The 19912-nt window shown below is 36.7% G+C and overlaps 1 protein-coding gene across 10 annotated transcripts in view; it reads right to left on the reverse strand.

The window, feature by feature from the left end:
• The window catches only part of Eip93F (Ecdysone-induced protein 93F), a 561454-nt gene that overhangs the window by 45328 nt on the left and 496214 nt on the right, over positions 1–19912 (reverse strand). For all 10 annotated transcript variants that reach the window (XM_073958914.1, XM_073958915.1, XM_073958918.1 and 7 more), the window contains 3 exons: positions 3051–3425; positions 2190–2491; positions 1911–2109 (listed from right to left, as the gene is read on the reverse strand). In XM_073958914.1, the coding sequence (XP_073815015.1) occupies positions 1911–2109; positions 2190–2491; positions 3051–3425 (876 nt within the window). The remainder of the gene's footprint in view (positions 1–1910; positions 2110–2189; positions 2492–3050; positions 3426–19912) is intronic.

Genomic DNA, 19912 nt, shown 5'->3' on the forward strand with positions numbered 1-19912 from the left:
ACACAACACCCACGTTCCAGCCAGCGGCTCCCATCTCAGTGTACACATGTTTGTATTTGTCTCGTTTTCCTGTATTGGGAGCAGCATATCTTGAAATGCCTGCCCCGCATTATTTTGGTCCGTGCCGGGACGAAGGAAAACCCCAAAGAAAAACCAATTCAGTTTGTCACATCCGCATCCACAACATGCAAACTTCAGTCAGATGCAACAAATGCAACTGACAGCGTTGTGATGGTTAAAACGTACTGAGGAATAATCGCACCAAAAGTGGAGGTGGAGGATTAGAATTCCTATTACACCAGTCAGTTCAGTATAGACCTATCTCGCTTAAGCCTATGTCTAATGATCCGTACAAGGAATGTATGGGCGTAGCAGTTAGCTGTGGAATTGCCAAGGTACAGTTGCTGAACGTATACATCCTGCCGATGAATAGCTGTACTCCAGGTTATATGCCCAACATTAGCGCGTTTTTGGTCTGGTCTTGGGGGACTTTAATGCTCATCATGAGTTATGGCGCTCAGTCCTCGGAAACGACCAGAGGGGTATAGAGCTAGTTGAGCAGATTGATAGCTCTACGTTTTGCAAGGTCAATGAGGACGCCCCCTATCAGAATTAGCGGATAGTGTCACAGTTCACCAGAAATAACCATCGTTCACCAGAAATAACCACCTGGTATGACAAATGACATCACCTGAAAACTCGTCGTTTGTCTTGGGTCAGATCATCTCCCCATAATTGTATCCATCAGTGGACCGCCCGATTTCACCACCTCTGAACGCCGCAATTTCATCAATCATGGAAAAGCTAATCTGTTCAACCCTACGATGTTCTGGTAGCAGAAACAGATTGATAGCTTTACGTTTTGCAAGGCAATGAGGACGCCCCCGATCAGAATTAGCGGATAGTGTCACAGTTCGCCAGAAATAACCATCTTGTCACCTGGTATGACAAATGACGTCACCTGAAAACTCGTCGTTTATCTTGGGTCAGATCATCTCCCTATAATTGTATTCATCAGTGGACCGCCCGATTTCATCACCTCTGATCGCCGCAATTTCATCAATCATGGAAAAGCTAATCTGCTCAACCCTACTGATGTTCTGGTAGCAGAAACGACTTTCCGAGACATTATCACTGCTACAGCCGCTCGCCATATACCTGCTGGTTGAATACCCGAAGTGAAACCAAACTTCCCAGAAGAGGCGACGGAATTAGCAAATGAGCGTTATGAGCTTCATCTTGCCAACCCCAGTGACCCCATGGTGAGGGAGCTGACACTGGAAGTTAACAGGTTGGTCGGTGATCGCAAGCGCGTCATCTGAAGAGTTGCAACATTGAAGCCGGAACAAGTGAATTGTGGGCAATGGTTAAGTCAAGCTCGAACCCTGCAAAGACGGAAGATAGGACCTCAGTTACGTTTGGCGATGTAACGCTGACTGATACGAAGAGGTGTGCAAGTTATTTCAATCGACAGTTTTTCGAGCAGCCCGGAAGTGACAGGGCGAAAAGAAGAGTACTACGTCGCATGAGATCTCTTCCTGTCGAGGATGAACCATCACAATTTACAATGGAAGGTGTTGTCTTCAGGAACGATAAACCATCCAAAGCGATGGGCCCTGATGGAATCTCCATGGTAATGCTGGAACAGTTGGGTGAGCCGGGAGTCGATCAATGGGGCATTGATCATTTGCGAATAGATCATTGACCAAGTGTCAATGCATCATTGTTTAATTATCTCGGTATGTATTACAAACCAATCGTTTAATGATGACTCAGTAGTTAATCTATCAACAGCTCTCTCGTTCGTTCCCATGTTTGTCGTTGCAATAAAGCACTGACGGTTAAGTGGTACTTGATAGTTTTATATGACGGATCTAGTATCTATATTTAATTTTATTTTCATCACTTACTTGGTAATATATTCTGTATGGCTGCAAACTGGGCTGCCATCGAATCCATTGATGTCATTTTTTGTGTTAGTAATTTGTTTAGGGTCAGGCGATTACTTCCAGTCAATGTATTTGTGCCAGTCATTAATGTAACGTTACCGTTTGTATTGACTGTTGTGGGCAATTTAGAAGATTCATTCGAATCGCTGTCACAATCAAGCTGCAATGACAGAGAGAAAACGAAAACAAATATATTTAAAAAAATTTAAATAAATCGAACAAAAAAATTTGGAAACTTACTCTTTTTATGTGGTCCGTTTCGGACCCAGTTGGGCCAGATTCGGCCACTAGTTCACCTTTGGAGTTCAGTGTGAGTAATTTGCCGTTAATACAGAAATGACACTTATCATTCGGTTTCCAATCGATGGGTTCGGGTGGTGGCGGTGATTGTAATGGTGGCGATGGTGTTGATTGTGGCGGTTGGGTGATGGTCTGAACAGTTTCAGAACTATCTTTTGTGATGTTATTTTTAACGTTGTTGTTATGTGATGAATTGTTGTTGTTATTCTGATTAGAAATTTCTACACCTTGAGTTTGTGATGCTAAGTAAAAATAAAAACATATGTAATTAAAAGTAAATAATTAAAAGTAAATTGTTTAAAGAAGATTATGGCCTATTTTCTAAAGAATTTGAAAAGTAGTTTATATCCCAGCAAAAACACATTTCAAATGTCCTTCCTATCCCCTTATTTGAACAAGGACGTGTCGCTCTTAAATACATACAGTCAGACTTGTCTATAACGTAGCACTTGAGGGCCGATTAGTTACCACGTTATAGAAAAAACTCGTTCTAGAGAGATTATTTTGTGTGAGAATTTCCACTAGTGCTCTAAAGCAACTTCGTTATAGAGAAGTATTCGTTACAGGGAAGTTCGTTGTAGAGAAGTAGTAGTAATTCTTTTGTTACTAAAGGCCATAACTAGTTTACTACATCTTTCTGACGACACGCTCTAGTTAAAATTATGGGTTAGTACAGTCATTCGTAATTAGTTTTTTTTTGCTAAACACTCTTTACTAGAGAAAACTATAGATAGGAACTAGTTTTCATATTATTAAAGAAAAACATTCCATTCGATTTTTCTTTTCATTTCCCTTTCATACCTGTATCTAAGTTATTTTCTTGTGATTCTAATTGTTGTTTATTATTATTATCCTTTTCTTCCTTCTGTTTAATGCTAGTGTGATGTTTATTTTGCTGTTGTTGTTGATTGATTTCTTTGCGGTGGTTATCTTCGAGGTTAGAATTGTTGTTGTTGTTGTTATTATTATTGTTGCTGTTGTTGACTGTGGATGTTTTGTGAATGTCAAGTGTTTCAATATCTTCCTCCAGCTTATCCAGCTCTTTCTTCAGTTCGATATCGCTGTCTTCGATTGTTGCGACAAATTGGTCGGAATTTAAGTGGGTTCGCATTAATGTATCTTGATATTGCTTCCATTTCCTGCGCCCCATTAACTCCTCAGCGACCCTTTCTAAGCCTAAAAATATGAAGAAAAGAAAATATAAATAATATCACATTAAAATATCGATAAAGGAAAGGGGGAGAAAAATTATTTTTATTAAAAACGTTAGAAGTCATAACAAATCTATTGCCATTGAATTATTGAACAATATTCAATGGATCATTGGTCACTGGTTCCTAGACTAATGTCTGTTGATCATTGTGAAATTGATGATAGTTATTGAATCATTGGTCAATTGTCGGATCACGGAAAATTTTTCAATGGGGACTGGACCAATTGAGCATTGAACAATTGTCCAATTGTCTATAGAACATTGGCCAATTACAGTGGATCCGACAATTGATCAAGGATCCATTGCAAATTACTCATCGATCCCCTGGCATTGGTCTATTAATCATTGACCAATTATCCAGTAAATACAGTTCAATGATTCAGTGGAAATTAACAATTCTTCAATATATAGAAAATTCGTTAAAGATCAATAATCCATAAATCAATGATCCACTGAATCATTGAACTGTATTTACTGGATAATTGGTCAATGATTAATAGACCAATGCCAGGGGATCGATGAGTAATTTGCAATGGATCCTTGATCAATTGTCGGATCACTGGGATCACTGACAAATTTTATATGAGATCTAGACAAAATGGGCATTGACGAATTGTCAATGGATCATTGCCCATGTGTCCATTGGATATTGACCAAGCATCAATGGAACATTAACAATAATCATTGGGAGATTGACCAATCGTCAATGGAACATGACCAATTGCCTATTGATATTCGACGAATTACTAATGGTTCCGTGACTAATTCAATGGATAGACAATAGACTGTGGATCATTGATCAATTATTGTATTGAATAATATTTAATGGATCATTGATCAATATTATATGTATAATTTTATTGGGAGCTAGACCAACTGAGCGTTAACCATTTTTCAATTGCTAGTGGATCGTTCGTAAAAAAATATTTAATGGATCGGTGGTCAATGATTTATAAACCAATGTCAGTTCATTATTGAACAATTTAAAATGTATCCTTGATCAATAGTTAGTGAATCATTGATCAATTGCCAGATCACGGAAAATGTTTCATGGGGACTAGACCAATTGAGCATTGAACAATTGTTGTTAATGGATCATTGTCCAAGAGCCAATAGAACTATGAACAAGTGTTAATGTGCCATTTGTTAATTTGTCATCATTGTCCAATTATCTGCATTGAACATTATTTATTGGATCATTGATCAATATCCTATGGATCGTTGACCATATGCCAATGTATCACAGACCAACTGTCAAATTAAAATCATTGGTAAATTGTTGGATCAATGACACATTTTCAATGCGGACTAGACCAATTGAGCATTGACTAATTGCCAATGGATCATTGACAAATTTTCAATAATGTATTGCCTAATTGTAAACTGGGTCATGCCATTCTTGTATTAAAACCCCAAATGCTTGACAAAAGCTATTTGCAGCAGCAGTTAAAATTAAAGCAAATATGCTAATTTTATGATCCACTTTGAATTCCAAGAAAATTATATAGAATTGTTTCCAGAAGTGGACTGCCTCCTGCCATTTTTCTTTTAAATGTTTACGCACGTTTACATTGGTGTAATGTTAAAAAAAAACTTTTTTATTTTGTTCGTTATTTTTGACGTTTTGAATATTTGACCAGTTAGGCCAAAATGCACGCATGTTGCTGTTATGGATTCTAAGTAAGTTTTAAATATGTAATTACATACGTAGCTGCATAAAAACAAACAAACAACTGCTATTGTAAGTCATATAAACGGATGCACGTGAGCCATTTAAACGCTATGTGTATATGTTTTTTTTTACAGTTGTTTGCTGCCTGTCGTAAATAAGGTTTGAGTATTTTTTCTATGCGTGGTTTCATTGATTAGGGTGGCTTAGCGAAAATTTGATTTATGATCGATACGGAAGATATTTTATTGAATTTAGGTTAATGCCATAAACTCAGAAGTCCACTACATAGACTCTTTGTGGCAAACCTGATGCATCCGATGAGACAAGGAAAACCTTCTCTTCATTATAAATCCACGATAATTGCTGTTAATGTCTTTTAGAATTTTTTTAAATCCACGTTAATGCATGTGCATTTTAGTGCTGTAAATGTCCTCTAGAAAATTTATTAAAAAACCACTTTAATTGCTGTGAGTATCGTCTAGAAAATTTGTTTAAAAAATCCACGTTGATTGCTGTGAATGTCCTCTAGAAAATTTGTGTAAAAAATCCACGTTAGTTGCTATGGATTTTCTCCTCTGGAAATTTTCTTTAAAAAATCCACGTTAATTGCTGTGAATGTCCTCTAGAAAAATTGTTTAAAAAATCCGCGTTTATTGCTGTGAATGTCCTCGAGAAAATTTATTAAAAAACCACTTTAATTGCTGTGAGTATCGTCTAGAAAATTTGTTTAAAAAATCCACGTTGGTTGCTGTGAATGTCCTCTAGAAAATTTGTGTAAAAAATCCACGTTAGTTGCTATGGATTTTCTCCTCTGGAAATTTTCTTTAAAAAATCCACGTTAATTGCTGTGAATGTCCTCTAGAAAAATTGTTTAAAAAATCCGCGTTTATTGCTGTGAATGTCCTCGAGAAAATTTGTTTAAAAATCCAAATAAATTGCTGTGGATGTTCCCTAAAAAATTTGTTTGAAAAATACATGTTAATTGCTGGGAATGTCGTCTAGAAAACCTCTTTAAAAACCCACGTTAATTGCTGTGAATGTCCTCTAGAAAATTTGTTTAAAAATCCACATGATTGCTGTGAATGTCCTCTAGAAAATTTGTTTAAAAAATCCAAGTTAATTGCTGTGAATGTCCTTTAGGAAATTTGTTTAAAAATCCACGTTAAATGCTGTGGATGTCTTCTAGAAATTTTGTTAATAAACAAATCCACTTTATTGCTGTGAATGTCCTCTAGAATATTTTTTTAAAAAAGCCACGTTAATAGCTGTGAATGTCCTCTAAACAATTTTTTTTAAAAAAGCAACGTTATTTGGTTTAATTGTCCTCTAAAAATTTGTTTAACAAGTATAAAGTCGTTAAGTTCGGCCGGGCCGAATTTTTTATACCCTCCACCATAAAATAATCTTAATTAAAATGGAATAATTAGGGTGCTTTCACAATTTTAGGTGTAACAACTTTTCGACAATGGATATACTCCTACTGCCTCCCACTATTGTTTAAATTACAATGTGAACACAAATGTTGGGGCAGAGATAATTCCTTTTGAAGATGAATGCCCTTGGTGTGTGTATATTAAAAACCCCGAAGGGTAGATGCGCCGTGAGTCGAACTTCCGCGTTATGGCGCGATGAAGTTTTTGCAAAAGACCCTGTAAGCCATCATCCATTAGCATTATATCTTTGTTTGTTGTTTTTGTAGAGCACTTAAGCAACAGTGAACAAAGATATAACGCTAGTTCCTGATGGCCCACAGGGTCTCTAACAAAAATTTCACCACGCCATAACGTGGAAGTTCGACTCACGGCGCATCTGTCCTTCGGGGTTCATAATATACTCACCAAGGCCTTTCTTCCCAAAGAGAAATTTTCCGTGCCCCAGACTTTCACCTCCATTTTGTTGCACAGTGTTATCTAATCTAATCTAAAAAAATGTGTTCAGCTAGGTGAAAGGTACCACCTACGGGGCCATATCAGAGAGTCAACCGATCTTTAAATTTTTGGCGGAAAAGTTTTATAGCTGCAGGGAACTTCAAGAGTCAAATTGAGGGTAGTTTCATCAAAACAATGTAGACCCTCAAAAATGGACTCATGTTGACGAATTATAGTGAAGAAATTTCGTTACCACTGAAAATTCCCGAAAATCGGGAGGTACAGTTATATGGGGGGATATACCAAAACATGGACCTATATTGACGATTATTTTTGAATAGACAAAATTGTAGCTAAAATTCTGAAAATACCGATCATTACGGCTAGTTCGGTTAAAAATTGCAGCTAAAATTCGCAAAATACCGAAAATCGGGAGATGCCGTTATATGGGGGCTATACCAAAACATGGACCTATGTTGACGATGTTTGGTGGAGATGTTTCATGACCTCTGAGAACCTCAAGTGGCAAATTACAGCTAGTTCGATTAAAAATTGTAGCTAAAATTCTCAAAATACCGAAAATCGGGAGGTACGGTTATAAGGGGGCCATACCAAAAAATGGACCTATGTTGACGATGCTTGGTGGAAATGTTTCATGACCACTGAGAACTTCAAATGTTAAATTACAGCTATATCGGTTAAAAACTGTAGCTAAAATTCTCAAAATACCGAAAATCGGGAGGTACCGCTAAATGGGGGCTATACCAAAACATGGACCTATGTTGACTATGTTTGGTGGAGATGTTTTATGACCACTGAGAACCTCAAATGGCAAATTACAGCTAGTTCGATTAAAAATTTTAGCTAAAATTCTCAAAATACCGAAAATCGGGAGGTACGGTTATAAGTGGGCCATACCAAAACATGGACCTCTGTTGACGATGTTTGCTGGAGATGTTTCATGACCACTGAGAACCTCAAATGTGAAATTGCAGATAGTTCGGTTACAAATTGTGGCTATAATTCTCAAAATACCGAAAATCGGGAGGTACCGTTATATGGGGGCTATACCAAAACATGGACCTATGTTGACGATGTTTGGTGGAGATATTTCATGACCACTGAGAACTTCAAATGGCAAATTACAGCTAGTTCGGTTAAAAATTTTAGCTAAAATTCTCAAAATACCGAAAATGGGGAGGTACCAATATATGGGGGCTATACCAAAACATGGACCTATGTTGACGATGTTTGGTGGAGATGTTTCATGACCACTGAGAACCTCAAATGTCAAATTGCAGATAGTTCGGTTAAAAATTGTGGCTAAAATTCTCATAATACCGAAAATCGGGAGGTACCGTTATATGGGGACTATACCAAAACATGGACCTATGCCCATATCCTTTGGGATATAAGTTTGCTGATCACTAGGAACCCTAAGTGCCAAATTATAGCTAATTCGGTCTGCAAATGTGGCGAATAACGTCAAAATACCTCAAATCCGGAGGTACCGTTATATTTGGGGCTATACCAAAGAGTGGACCGATATAGCCCATCTTCGAACTTGACCTGCCTATGGATAAAATACCCTCGGGTGCAAAATTTCAGCACTCTATCTCAATTATTGCGGACGCTAGAGTGATTACAACAGACGGACAGACGGACGGACAGACGGACAGACGGACATGGCTAGATCGTCTTAGAATTTTATCCTGATCAAGAATATATATACTTTATAGGGTCGCAAATGATTAGTTCGATGTGTTACAAACGGAATGACAAACTTAATATACCCTCCTCCATACTATGGTGGAGGGTATAAAAAATCCACGTAATTGCTGTGCATGACCTCTAGAAAATTTGTTTGAAAAATCCACGTTTATTGTTGTGAATATCCACTAGAAAATTTGTTTGAAAAATCCACGTTTATTGTTGTGAATATACTCTAGAAAATTTGTTTAAAAAATCCACATTAATTGCTATGAATGTCCTCTAGAAAATTTGTTTAAAAAATCCACGTTGATTGGTGCGAATGACCTCTAGAAAATTTGTTTAAAAATCCACGTTAATTGCTGTAAATGTCCTCTAGAAAATTTGTTTAAAAAATCCACGTTAGTTGCTGTGAATGTCTCTAGGAGATTGGTTTAAAAAATCCACGTTAATTGCTGCAAATGTCCTCTAGAAAATTTGTTTAGAAATCCACATTATTGCTGTGAATGTCCTCTAGAAAATTTGTTTAAAAATCCAAGTTAATTGCTGTGAATGTCCTTTAGGAAATTTGTTTAAAAATCCACGTTAATTACTGTGGATGTCCTCTAGAAATTTTGTTAATAAAAAAATCCACTTTAATTGCTGTGAAAACCCTCTAGAAATTTGAATACAAAAATTTAGGCAAATTGCTGCAATGTCCTCTAGAAAATTTGTTAAAATGTCGACGTTTATTCTTTAGAAGATTTATTTAAAAAAAAAATCCACATTAATTGGAAAATTTGTTTAAAAAGCCACAATAATTGCTGTGAAGTCTTATAGAAAATTTGTTAAAAATCCATGTTAATCCTCTAAAAAATCTATAAAAATTCAACATTAATTGCTGTGATTGGTCTCTAGGAAATTTGTTTAAAAAGTATACATATATGACAAAGTTAATGATACCCTCCGATAATTTTTGTTTTGGAAAGGGCTCGCAGTCCGTATTACAGCAGTAATGTATTGGGAAAATCACCGATATTGGCTTTGCTTCTTCTTTTATGTCACAGGCTGACTGATACTTTTTATTTGTTTTATCTTCTTCGAAATAAAATGCATAATTAAATATTTAAAATAAAGAGAGCTAATATTTTGAGTAAATAACTCGTCGCATGTGTCGTATGAGTAATTTGTATGTTATAATTGTTCATACTCCTTTTATGTATTAATACCCTAATACACGCAAACACATGCATTTAGACGAAATTTTAGAATTTCAAATTCTATTTTCTAAACAAACAATATAGAGAGGGAAAAAACAAGAAGTAATAGAGGAAGAAGAACAAAAGTAGACGACCGGAAGCCTAAACTGCCAACTAAAAACGGAGAAGAAGAAGAAGTAACAACAACAAAAGCTGCAGTAAAACAGAGTTATCGGGCAGGAGGAGTACAACGTGTTTGAAACCAGCAACAAAACTACACCAAGTTGGCAGCAGGCACACACTACAAAGCCCGGTAAATTGATGATGGCCACTGAGAGAACACCCTGGCTTTGAATGAAGAGCCCTAGCACAACAATTTGTGACTCCATTTACATTAATTGAGCGGTTGGTTGGTGCGTTTTTTTCTGGTCTTCCTCCATCTCCAAAATCCGTTTCTCAAACTAAAAACAAACATTTTAAGATAAACACGAACGCATGTGTGTATGTATGTATGTACACAGGTGTGTGTATATTCAAGGTATGCCAACGAGTACCCACCCATATTTCCCTTTTGTATTCTCTTCAAAAAAATGCAATTGCATTTGAATACGATGTTTGTTTTATTTTAACAGCATGTTTGAGAGTGTGTGCGTGTATGTGTTTGCGAATGTATTTTAGGTCGTTTGTTAGCTGTCGATAAGACGGCGGCGGGCCACACCAGCGTGACACAACGTGACGTGTTTTTTTTGTACAGCATGGCTCAATTTTTTCTATTACTATTAGTTCGTCGTCTTCTTCTTCTTCATTGCCATTTGTATGGCATGCGTATGTGCGTTTTGGTTTTGGCCAACTAGTTAAAAAAACACTAAACAAAAGCAAGTGGTGAATACAACAACAAACTTTTCAAACAACTTTGAATAACAACTATGGGGAGTTTGAGTGCGTGTAGATTAGGGGTTAAGAAAATATGGCGCCATTTTTTCAGGTAATACCCTACAGTGGGTATTACATTAAAATAATTGATCCATTGGACAAGGAGATTTAGCAATTTGTATGGGTGTTACTTCTTTTGTGGGTCTCCTATCGGAACTAATTTAATTTCAGTTGGGATTGGATATCTTTAAATTGAATCCGAAATCGCACTTATTACCACGGTGATGCACCAGTTTCCATGAAGGACTTGTATACAGAGAAGCTACAGGTTAGACTGCAGGGTAATATGGGTTTTTCGACCATGTAAGACTTCTCATTAAGTGGTCTCGTGCTACAAGATGGTTTTACGAATGAAATTTACGAGCACAGGCTTTGAGTCCGAAAATATTACCGTGGATTAAAACACCAGATTGCAGGGTAAAGCACCTTCTCCTGCTAAGATGATGGTAACTGATACAGATAGTGGATTGAACATGCGGAAGGAGCATTTTATCCAGCTTTTGGTATCGAACATGGGTGATGCGATGAATATACCCCAGAACCAATCCCAATTTTTAAGCTCGTCATAAGTGTTGGGAATATAATTCTCATTTACTTTTTTTACGACCCGAATATATATTCTGGTTTTCCTCATCGTCCGTACCTCAGCCCTAGACAAAACTATTCGTTATACAATTTGGAGAAAATTTAGTCCTGTCCGTCTGTCTGCCTAGCCGGCTGATGTGCACGATAACTCTCGAACGGATCAACCGGTTTGAACAAAGCTTTGCATCTCATAATATTTTGTTCAAACTTAGATCAATTTTGAATATGGGCCATATCGGTACACTTCTTCGGGCACCTCCCTCACAAATGCTAAAAAATTTAGCTAAAATTGCTCCCATAATAACTCTAGAAGGGAGCCTCGCGATCCCTATTACAACGATAAAATTTTGTTTGGGCCAAGTCCATACTTCCTTACATAATGACCGGAGGTACTTCTGTTTACAACGATGTAATGTTTTGTTGGTCCAGTCCGTGGCATAATGGTCTAAAGCTCCAATAAAATCCACTTCTAAGATGGACTAGTTGGTCCATTCTAACAGGTAACTCCTCCGCTAAAGCGCAAAACTTTTTCGCACCTATTTTAAAAATCAAATTTTAATCGCGGGTAGTAGTTGCAATCCTGACTACAACACTATTGCGTGTTTGTTAGGGGAAAGGTCTTTGTTACAACGCTGAAATTTGATTCTGTTTAAACCAGCGTACGGGAATAAACTTTATGAAACGTTTGCAATCGTTTTGTATTTTTCAAACCGAAACAAAACCCAAGTTGAACGAACTCGCTGTTTAGTTTCGTTTTGTTTTCATTCGTGAGTGTGAAACGAAAAGTTCGCAACTTCACAACAACTCATAGAAAACGAAACCATACAATACACACGGCAAACGTTTGGTGGTTGATTGAAACATCCACCGCAGTATGTTCCATGCATGTTGATGTCTGTTAGGTCGTTAAACAATCAAATGTGTGAGTCTGAATGCGTCATTGACGATTTCGCACAGCAAACGTTTGCAAACGATTCATTTTGTTTCGTTCGTGAATGAAACAACTCGGAACAGCATAGCCGAAGTACATTTCAGAAATCGTACAGTTATGTTCTTTTTCATTTGAAAACTTTGTGTTTTTGTTTTGTTTTAAGAACGAAACGATTCAGGAAAAAGTGAAAAAGTGAAGTGAGACTTTGTGTGAATGGTACGGAAATCGTTTCGTTTGTTTGCGTTCATTGGTTTAAACATTGTTAATTACGTCTGTCTGTGGAATAATTAGACCCATTGTTTATGTTACCTACCTCACAATGATTGGTACTGAAAATTGATAATATCGGTCCACGTTTTGGTATACCCTCCATAGAACGGTACCTCCCGATTGAGGGCCTTTTAAAGGACTTAGCTTCATTATCCCACCGAAATGGCTGAAATTTGGTATTTTGTATTTGTTTGTGGCTACAAACCTTTTCTCTAGAAATTTATCGGTGCAGGTCAACTTACTAAATGTTTATGAAGGTTTTAGCCTAATTATCCAATTGAAATGGATGAAATTTGGGGGCGGGGGATTAAAATGTTTCTGCAGAGAATGTTCGGTACGTGGACCTGTTTTGATATACCCCCCATTAAACGGTACCTCCCGATTTTCGGTGTGTTTAAGATGCTAGCCAGATTATTCATCCGAAGTGGCTAAAATTAGGTATTTAGTCTCTGTTGGAGCTATACAATCAGGACAATCATGAAAAAAAATTCCGTGATGAATTTGTTTCCTTTCCGTATTTTCACATCTTTATTTTCGTATTTACGCCCATTAAGGAAATATTTTTGTCGATTAGGCGAGAACATTCCATAATTAGGTGATTTTAGTAGCTTTCCACGCTTTAAAATATTGATTCTTAAAGATATATATAACGTTACCGCCCAATTTTCGGTATTTCTAAATTGTTTAATCCTACCGAAATGGCTGAAATCTAATTTGCCGAACTTAGCACCGTTTTCATTTGTTATTTTTATAGCCTCCACAATAGTATGAATGGTATATAAGGTTTGGTTTTCTGTTTGTAACATCTTGATCAGGATAAAATTCTAAGACGATCTAGCAATGTCCGTCTGTCCTCCTGTGGTAATCACTCTAACGTCCGCTATAACTGTGATAGAACGCTAAAATTTTGCACCCGAGTGTCCTTTTTACATAGGCAGGTCAATTTCGAAGATATAGGTCCACGTTTTGGGATAGCCCCCATAAACGGATGCACTCGATTTAAGGTATTTTGAGGATTTTAGCTACATTTTTTGACCGAAACAACTGAAATTTGATATTTGAAGTTCCCAATGGACAAGAAATTTCTCTACGTTTTGGTATAGCCCCCATATACCGGTACCTCTCAATTTAAGGTATTTTGAGGATATTAGATACATTTCCGCCCAAATTGGAGTCAATTTGTGCTCCACTTGGAGTTTCAAGATGTTAAGAAACTTCTGCACCAAAAATGGTGTAGATAGGTCCACGTTTTGGTATAGGCCCCATATAACGGTACCTCACAATTTAAAGTATTTTGAGGCTTTTAGCTAAAATTTTTGACCGACCTAGCTGCGATTTTTCATTTGAGGTTCTCAGTGGTACCGAAACTTCTCCACTAAAAATCGTTAACATAGGTCCATATTTTGGTATAGCCCCCATATAACGGTAGCCCCGATTTTCGGTATTTTGAGGATTTTAGCTACAATTTTTAAGCGAACTTGCTGTTAGTTGACCCTTGAGGTTTTCAGCAGTCACGAAACTTCTCCACTTAAAATCGTCAACATAGATCCATGTTTTGGTATATCCCCCATATCACGCTACCACCCGAATTAAGATATTATGAGGATTTTAGGTAAAATTTTTGAACGAACTAGCTGAAATTTGACATTTGAGGTTCTCAAATGGTTCTCCACTAAAAATCGTCAACATAGGTCCATGTTTTGGTATAGCCCCCATATAACGCTACAACCCGAATGGATTTTAGCTACACTTTTTGACCGAACTAGCTGAAATTTGACATTTGAGGTTCAAATAAAATGATTCGAATTAGCAATGGAATAATTCCAATTTTAAATAAAATAATTCGACTTACAGATGGAATAATTCGAATTACAAATGGAATAATTCTAAAAACAAATGGAATAATTCGAATTCTGGAATTACAAATGAAATGTTACGAATTACAACTAAAATGTTTCGAATTACATCTGAAAAAAGTGTAGTCGAGGGATGGTCTATGGGAAATATTAATTTTAACAAGTAAGAAAAGCGTTAAGTTCGGCCGGGCCGAATTTTTTATACCCACCACCACGAACTGTATTGAAGTGAATTCCAAAAATTCCGAAATTTGGAAGATATCGTCCTATGGGGGCTATATGAGGGCGTTGACCTATACCGACAAATTTCAGGTGGAAAGTTGTATACCCTGAACGAAGACTAACTACTAACTTTCAGTCATTTCGGTGGGATATTGAGGTCACAAACTTCAAAATACCGAAAATCAGGAGGTACCGTTCTATGGGGGCTATATGAAGACGCGGACCTATACCGATAAATTTCAGGTCGAAAGTTGTATACCCTTAACGAAGACTTACTACCAAATTTCAGTCACTTCGGTGGGATATTGAGGTCACAAGCTTCAAAATACCGAAAATCAGGATGTACCGTTCTATGGGGGCTATACTAAGGCGTGGACCTGTACCGACAAGTTTCTGGGAGAAAGTTTTATACCCTCAACGTAGACTAAATACCAAATATCAGCCATTTCTGGGGAATATTGAAGCCACAACCTTCAAAACACCGAAAATCGGGAGGTAAGTTCTATGAGGGTTATATAAAGGCGTGGACCTATACCAACAAATTTCATATGGAACGTTTAATACCCAAAATTAAGACCAAATACCAAATTTCAGCTATGTCGGTGGATTAATGTGGCCACAACCTTCAAAATTCCGAAAATCTGGAGGAACTGTTCTATGGGGGCTATATGAGGGCGTGGACCTATACCTACAAATTTCTGGGGGAAAGTTTTGTACCCCCAACGAAGACTAAATACTAAACTTCAGCCACTTCGGTGTAATAATGAGGCTAAAACGTTCAAAATACCGAAAATCGGGAGGTATCGTCCTATGGGGACAATATCAAAACGTGGACCTATGTAAACATTTTATGGTAGAAATGTTTCTTAGCCTCTGGAAACACAAAATACAAAGTTACAGCCGATTCTGTGGTCAAATGGGACTAATACATTGAAAATATGGTAAAGTGACGCGTACTATATACGGGGTGTTATATGGGGGCTATACCAAAACGTGGACCTATATAAACAAACTTTGATAGAAATATTTTTTAGCCTCTGAAAGCACATAATACTAAATTATAATCGATTCGGTGGTCAAATGGGACAAATATCTTAAAAATTCCTTAAAACGACGACGCGTCACGCGTCACTTTGTATGGGGGCTACACAAAAACGTGGACCTACATAGCTCGCATTAAATACCAAAAGTCCTACGAACATATAATATATTTTACAAACATTTCATTCACCTATTTCAATCCGTTCGGACGCCAGAGTGATTTCCACAGACGGACAGACGGACGGACATGGCTATATCGATGTAGAATTGCACGCTGATCAAGAATATATATAGTTTGTGGGGTCTACAATGATTATTTCGAGTAGTTACAAACGGAATGACAAGCTTAATATACTCCCCATCTTATGGTGGAGGGTATAAAAATAAAATCTGTAAGAGACACAAGAATTTCGATGTTCTCTTCTTTAATAGTAGATGAATTACTTTCAAAATAATATTAAAATATATACAGATCTCATTGTTTTGTTTTGCCTTATTAATGCGAAGGTCACTTTATAGTGATCTTTTTAATTAATTCTCTTTCGAGTTGAGCTTTTAGTGGGTGGACGAAGGCTAAGCTTGGTAACTAGTATTTGTAACACAAATCATTCGAAAATTGTATATTCGAAATATTTATTTTATTTTAATGCCAGTTATTTGATTCCAAACTTTTCCTATAGTCCGACTAATGGCCTATTTTTCAATGCTTTTATTACAAATACTATGGCAGCTTTATTCTACCGTTATTAGTATCTGTCCTTCTGTATCAGAAGATTTTTTAAACATCAATATTTGTCAACGGAAACTTTGACAAGTTGATAGTGGCTTAGAAAGCTAAGACGCTGGCAACCGTGTCACTTGGTTTTCGGAGACCCAGTTTCGAATCCCAGCCTGGCTCATGCTGAAATCATTTTTTTTTGTTTTGCCTTATTAAGGCGAAGGTCATTTTATAGTAATTCTCTTTCGAGTTGAGCTGTTTTGACCTAAGAGGTACATTGATCTCGTTTGTTGAAAGTTGAGGGTATTTTATCATGCAAATTGTATCTCATGATTAAGGGAGAAAGCCTGGAACAGCTTGAATCTAATCGGGTTTAAAAGTTTTAAGATTTAGAATCAGATCTGTACGCAATGGCTAACTACACCTGAAGTTTGTCAATGGGGAATTTTCTTCAATTTGTATTTCATAGGTCAGGAAATACTGTGTGAAACATCTATAGTTTGTGATGGCATTTACCGCTTATTTACCCACTATCAATCTCTGTCTATGGTAGAGTATTTCACATATATGTGTATATGTATGTATAAACAAATCTTAGTCCATTTGTATAGGGCATTAATGGGCAGACTATTGTATTGGAATTTTCTAATTTTACACCTGCATACATCTTCAAGTACACGCTTATTATTGGACTTCGGAATAGGGTGAATAAGGTGAGCTAAAAAACTCATAGTGTTTTAGTTTCTATTTTTCACGGTGTGCATGTTTTGTGTTGGTGCGTTTGTATGTTTGAAACGAACATTCAATAGAAGTTGTAGAAATTCAAATGGCAACAACAACAACAGCAAATACAAAAATTTCAAACAAAGTTCAAAATATGAAACATCAAGAAAAATGCAAAAGAGGGCCAAATAAAAGGGGCACGAACGAATAAGAAAAAAACTAAGCTGAAACAAAAATAGAATGAAACCCGAGTTTATCAAGCAGCAATAACAACAACGAAAAAATGGAAATGGAAATTGAGCATTAAAGTTTAGTTCAAATTCATGATTTTTGTTTGTTTTTGTTCTTCTTTCCCCCATTTCCAATTCCTTTCTCTCATTAAAACGAAAATGCAGTCTACCTACATACTTATGACTTAAATGCATGTCTCATCAGCATACTATGTGTGCTGTGACCATGATTGTGTGTGCGTATGAGTTTTTGGTGCGTGTATGAGTCTGAGTGCCTGTGCGTGAGACATAAACTACTACTTCATGTTAGCTAGCAAAGCAGCCAACCAGCCAGCGAGCCAGCCCGTCAGCCTATGCAGTTTATGTGCAATATTATGCTGTGGCTCGGGCTTTTCTGGCTTTGGTTCTGGCTGGCTTTGCACCACATAAAGGTTAATGTCCTCAAGAGACTTAAAAACTCAAACTTTGTTGATTTCTGTGCACACATTTTGTGTTGTGTTTTTTTTTGCACCGAAAAGCAGAAAAAAGGAGAATATTTTGCGTTTAAAAAACGCATGATTTTTGTTTGGGAAAAATTGCATACAAACGCATACACATAGAAAATAGGGTTGTTGTGTATGCAAATCAGTCAGTCAGTGTGTGTATGTATGGGACACACAGATGGTATATGACCGAAAAGCTTGTTTACAAATACACTCAGACAAAAAATATTTCAGATCATCATTTGGGGTCTATGGCAAGAGAACAAAAATAAAACACTTATATGACTGTAGGTCCAACCGGCTTCCACAATTTCTCAGACTCTTTGAGAGACTTTTATCGTAATGTTGGCCCAAAGTCTGCTTTTTTGAACTTTGGTAAAGAATTATAATTTTGGAGTCTATCTTTGTATGGTTTCCAATGGAAGTCTGGTCTACAGAAGACCCATGTGATGTGTTCAATTTAAAAATAAAACTCTTAAGCGATATACATATATTCAATATGCTTTTTTACTGGAAGCGGAAGATAATTTCAATATATTTAGAATATATATTTAGGGCACGTTTGGTGGAAATTGAAGGTCATCTACGATCATACTTATATCCTCATTTACCCAAAAGAATCTTAATTGCCCGTATTCCTTTCTCCAAACCAGTTGAAAAGCCCCGTTAAGCCGGTGCAGTATGTGGCAACAGTTGCAAAGGATGTTATTTCAAGAGGAGATTCCACATAGGTTATGGATAAAATGCATATGTTCTAGAAAGTGTTTATAGAAATCTTAGGTACAATTTTGTGGTTGACGGTATTCTTAATTTTTGGTCGATTCGGTATCTGTGGACCAGAATCGGAGAAAAAGTGTAAAAATTGAATATTTTCTAAAGTGTTTTGCTATTTTTACCATTAAGAACCGTTCATAGACATTTCACATGTTCCAGAAAGTTGTTTATTGATGTCTTTGATACATTATGGTAGTTGGTTGTTTCTTGGAATATTGAACGGTTTATTATCTGTGGACCAGAACCAGAAAACAACAGGATACAAATCACATTTGCTTTGCTATTTTGACCTTTAAGAACCGTCTATACAGAGTTCGTGTATTCTAGAAAGATGTATATTGGGATCTGAGTTACATTTTGTAGTTGCTTGAAATTTGACCATGGCCATTTTGACCTTTTTAAAACCTTCCATTTGAAATTTGTCGATATAAAACCACGTCTTTATCAATCAATATCCCATCGAAAAGGCTGAAATGTTGCATTTAGTCTTCGTTGGTGGTATACAATTTTCCACCTGAAATTTGTCGGTATAGGTCCACATTGTTATATAGCACCCATAGAAGGGTACCTCCCGATTTTTAGAATTTTGAAGTTCGTGGCTTTAATATCCCACCGAAATTTGGTATTTAGTATTCCATGGTTGTAAAAAATCGTCCAAAAGAGAATTATCAGTACAGGTCCACGTCTTCATATGACCCCCATAAAAAAGAACCTCCCATGTATAGTCCCCATAGAACTGTACCTGCCGATTTTCGATATTTTGAAGGTTTTAGCGTTATTCTCAAATCGTAATGGATGACATTTGATATTTAGTTTCTGTCGGTGGTATAAAACATTCCAGAAGGGAATTATCGGTATAGGTCCACATGTTCATAAAACCCCCATAGAAGGGTGCCTCCCCATTTTCGGTATTTTGAAATTTTTACCCAAATTTCCAACAGAAATAACATTGCTAAATAGTTTTCGTTAGAGTTACAAATATTCATCCAGAAAATTCTCGGTACTGGTTTGTCAAGTTTTTGAATCGAGTTTTCTGTAATTTGGTATTGTGTGGTGTCAGCTGAAGCTCGATTCGGAAAATGATAAATGTGAGCTCTTTTAAAGGAGTTCGTAACATTTTTTTTGAAGTGGATGTAACTTGGTATTTTGGACTCTTAATGGGAGAAAACCACAATGCAGAGATTTATCTATATAAGTTGATTATCTTTTGTTGAGATATTCTGCTCATCCAAGGAACAAGCTTTAACATAGAGGAAG

Source organism: Musca autumnalis, unplaced genomic scaffold, assembly GCF_047663935.1.
Source record: "Musca autumnalis isolate F117 unplaced genomic scaffold, ASM4766393v1 scaffold_1, whole genome shotgun sequence".
Classification (NCBI taxonomy): domain Eukaryota; kingdom Metazoa; phylum Arthropoda; class Insecta; order Diptera; family Muscidae; genus Musca; species Musca autumnalis.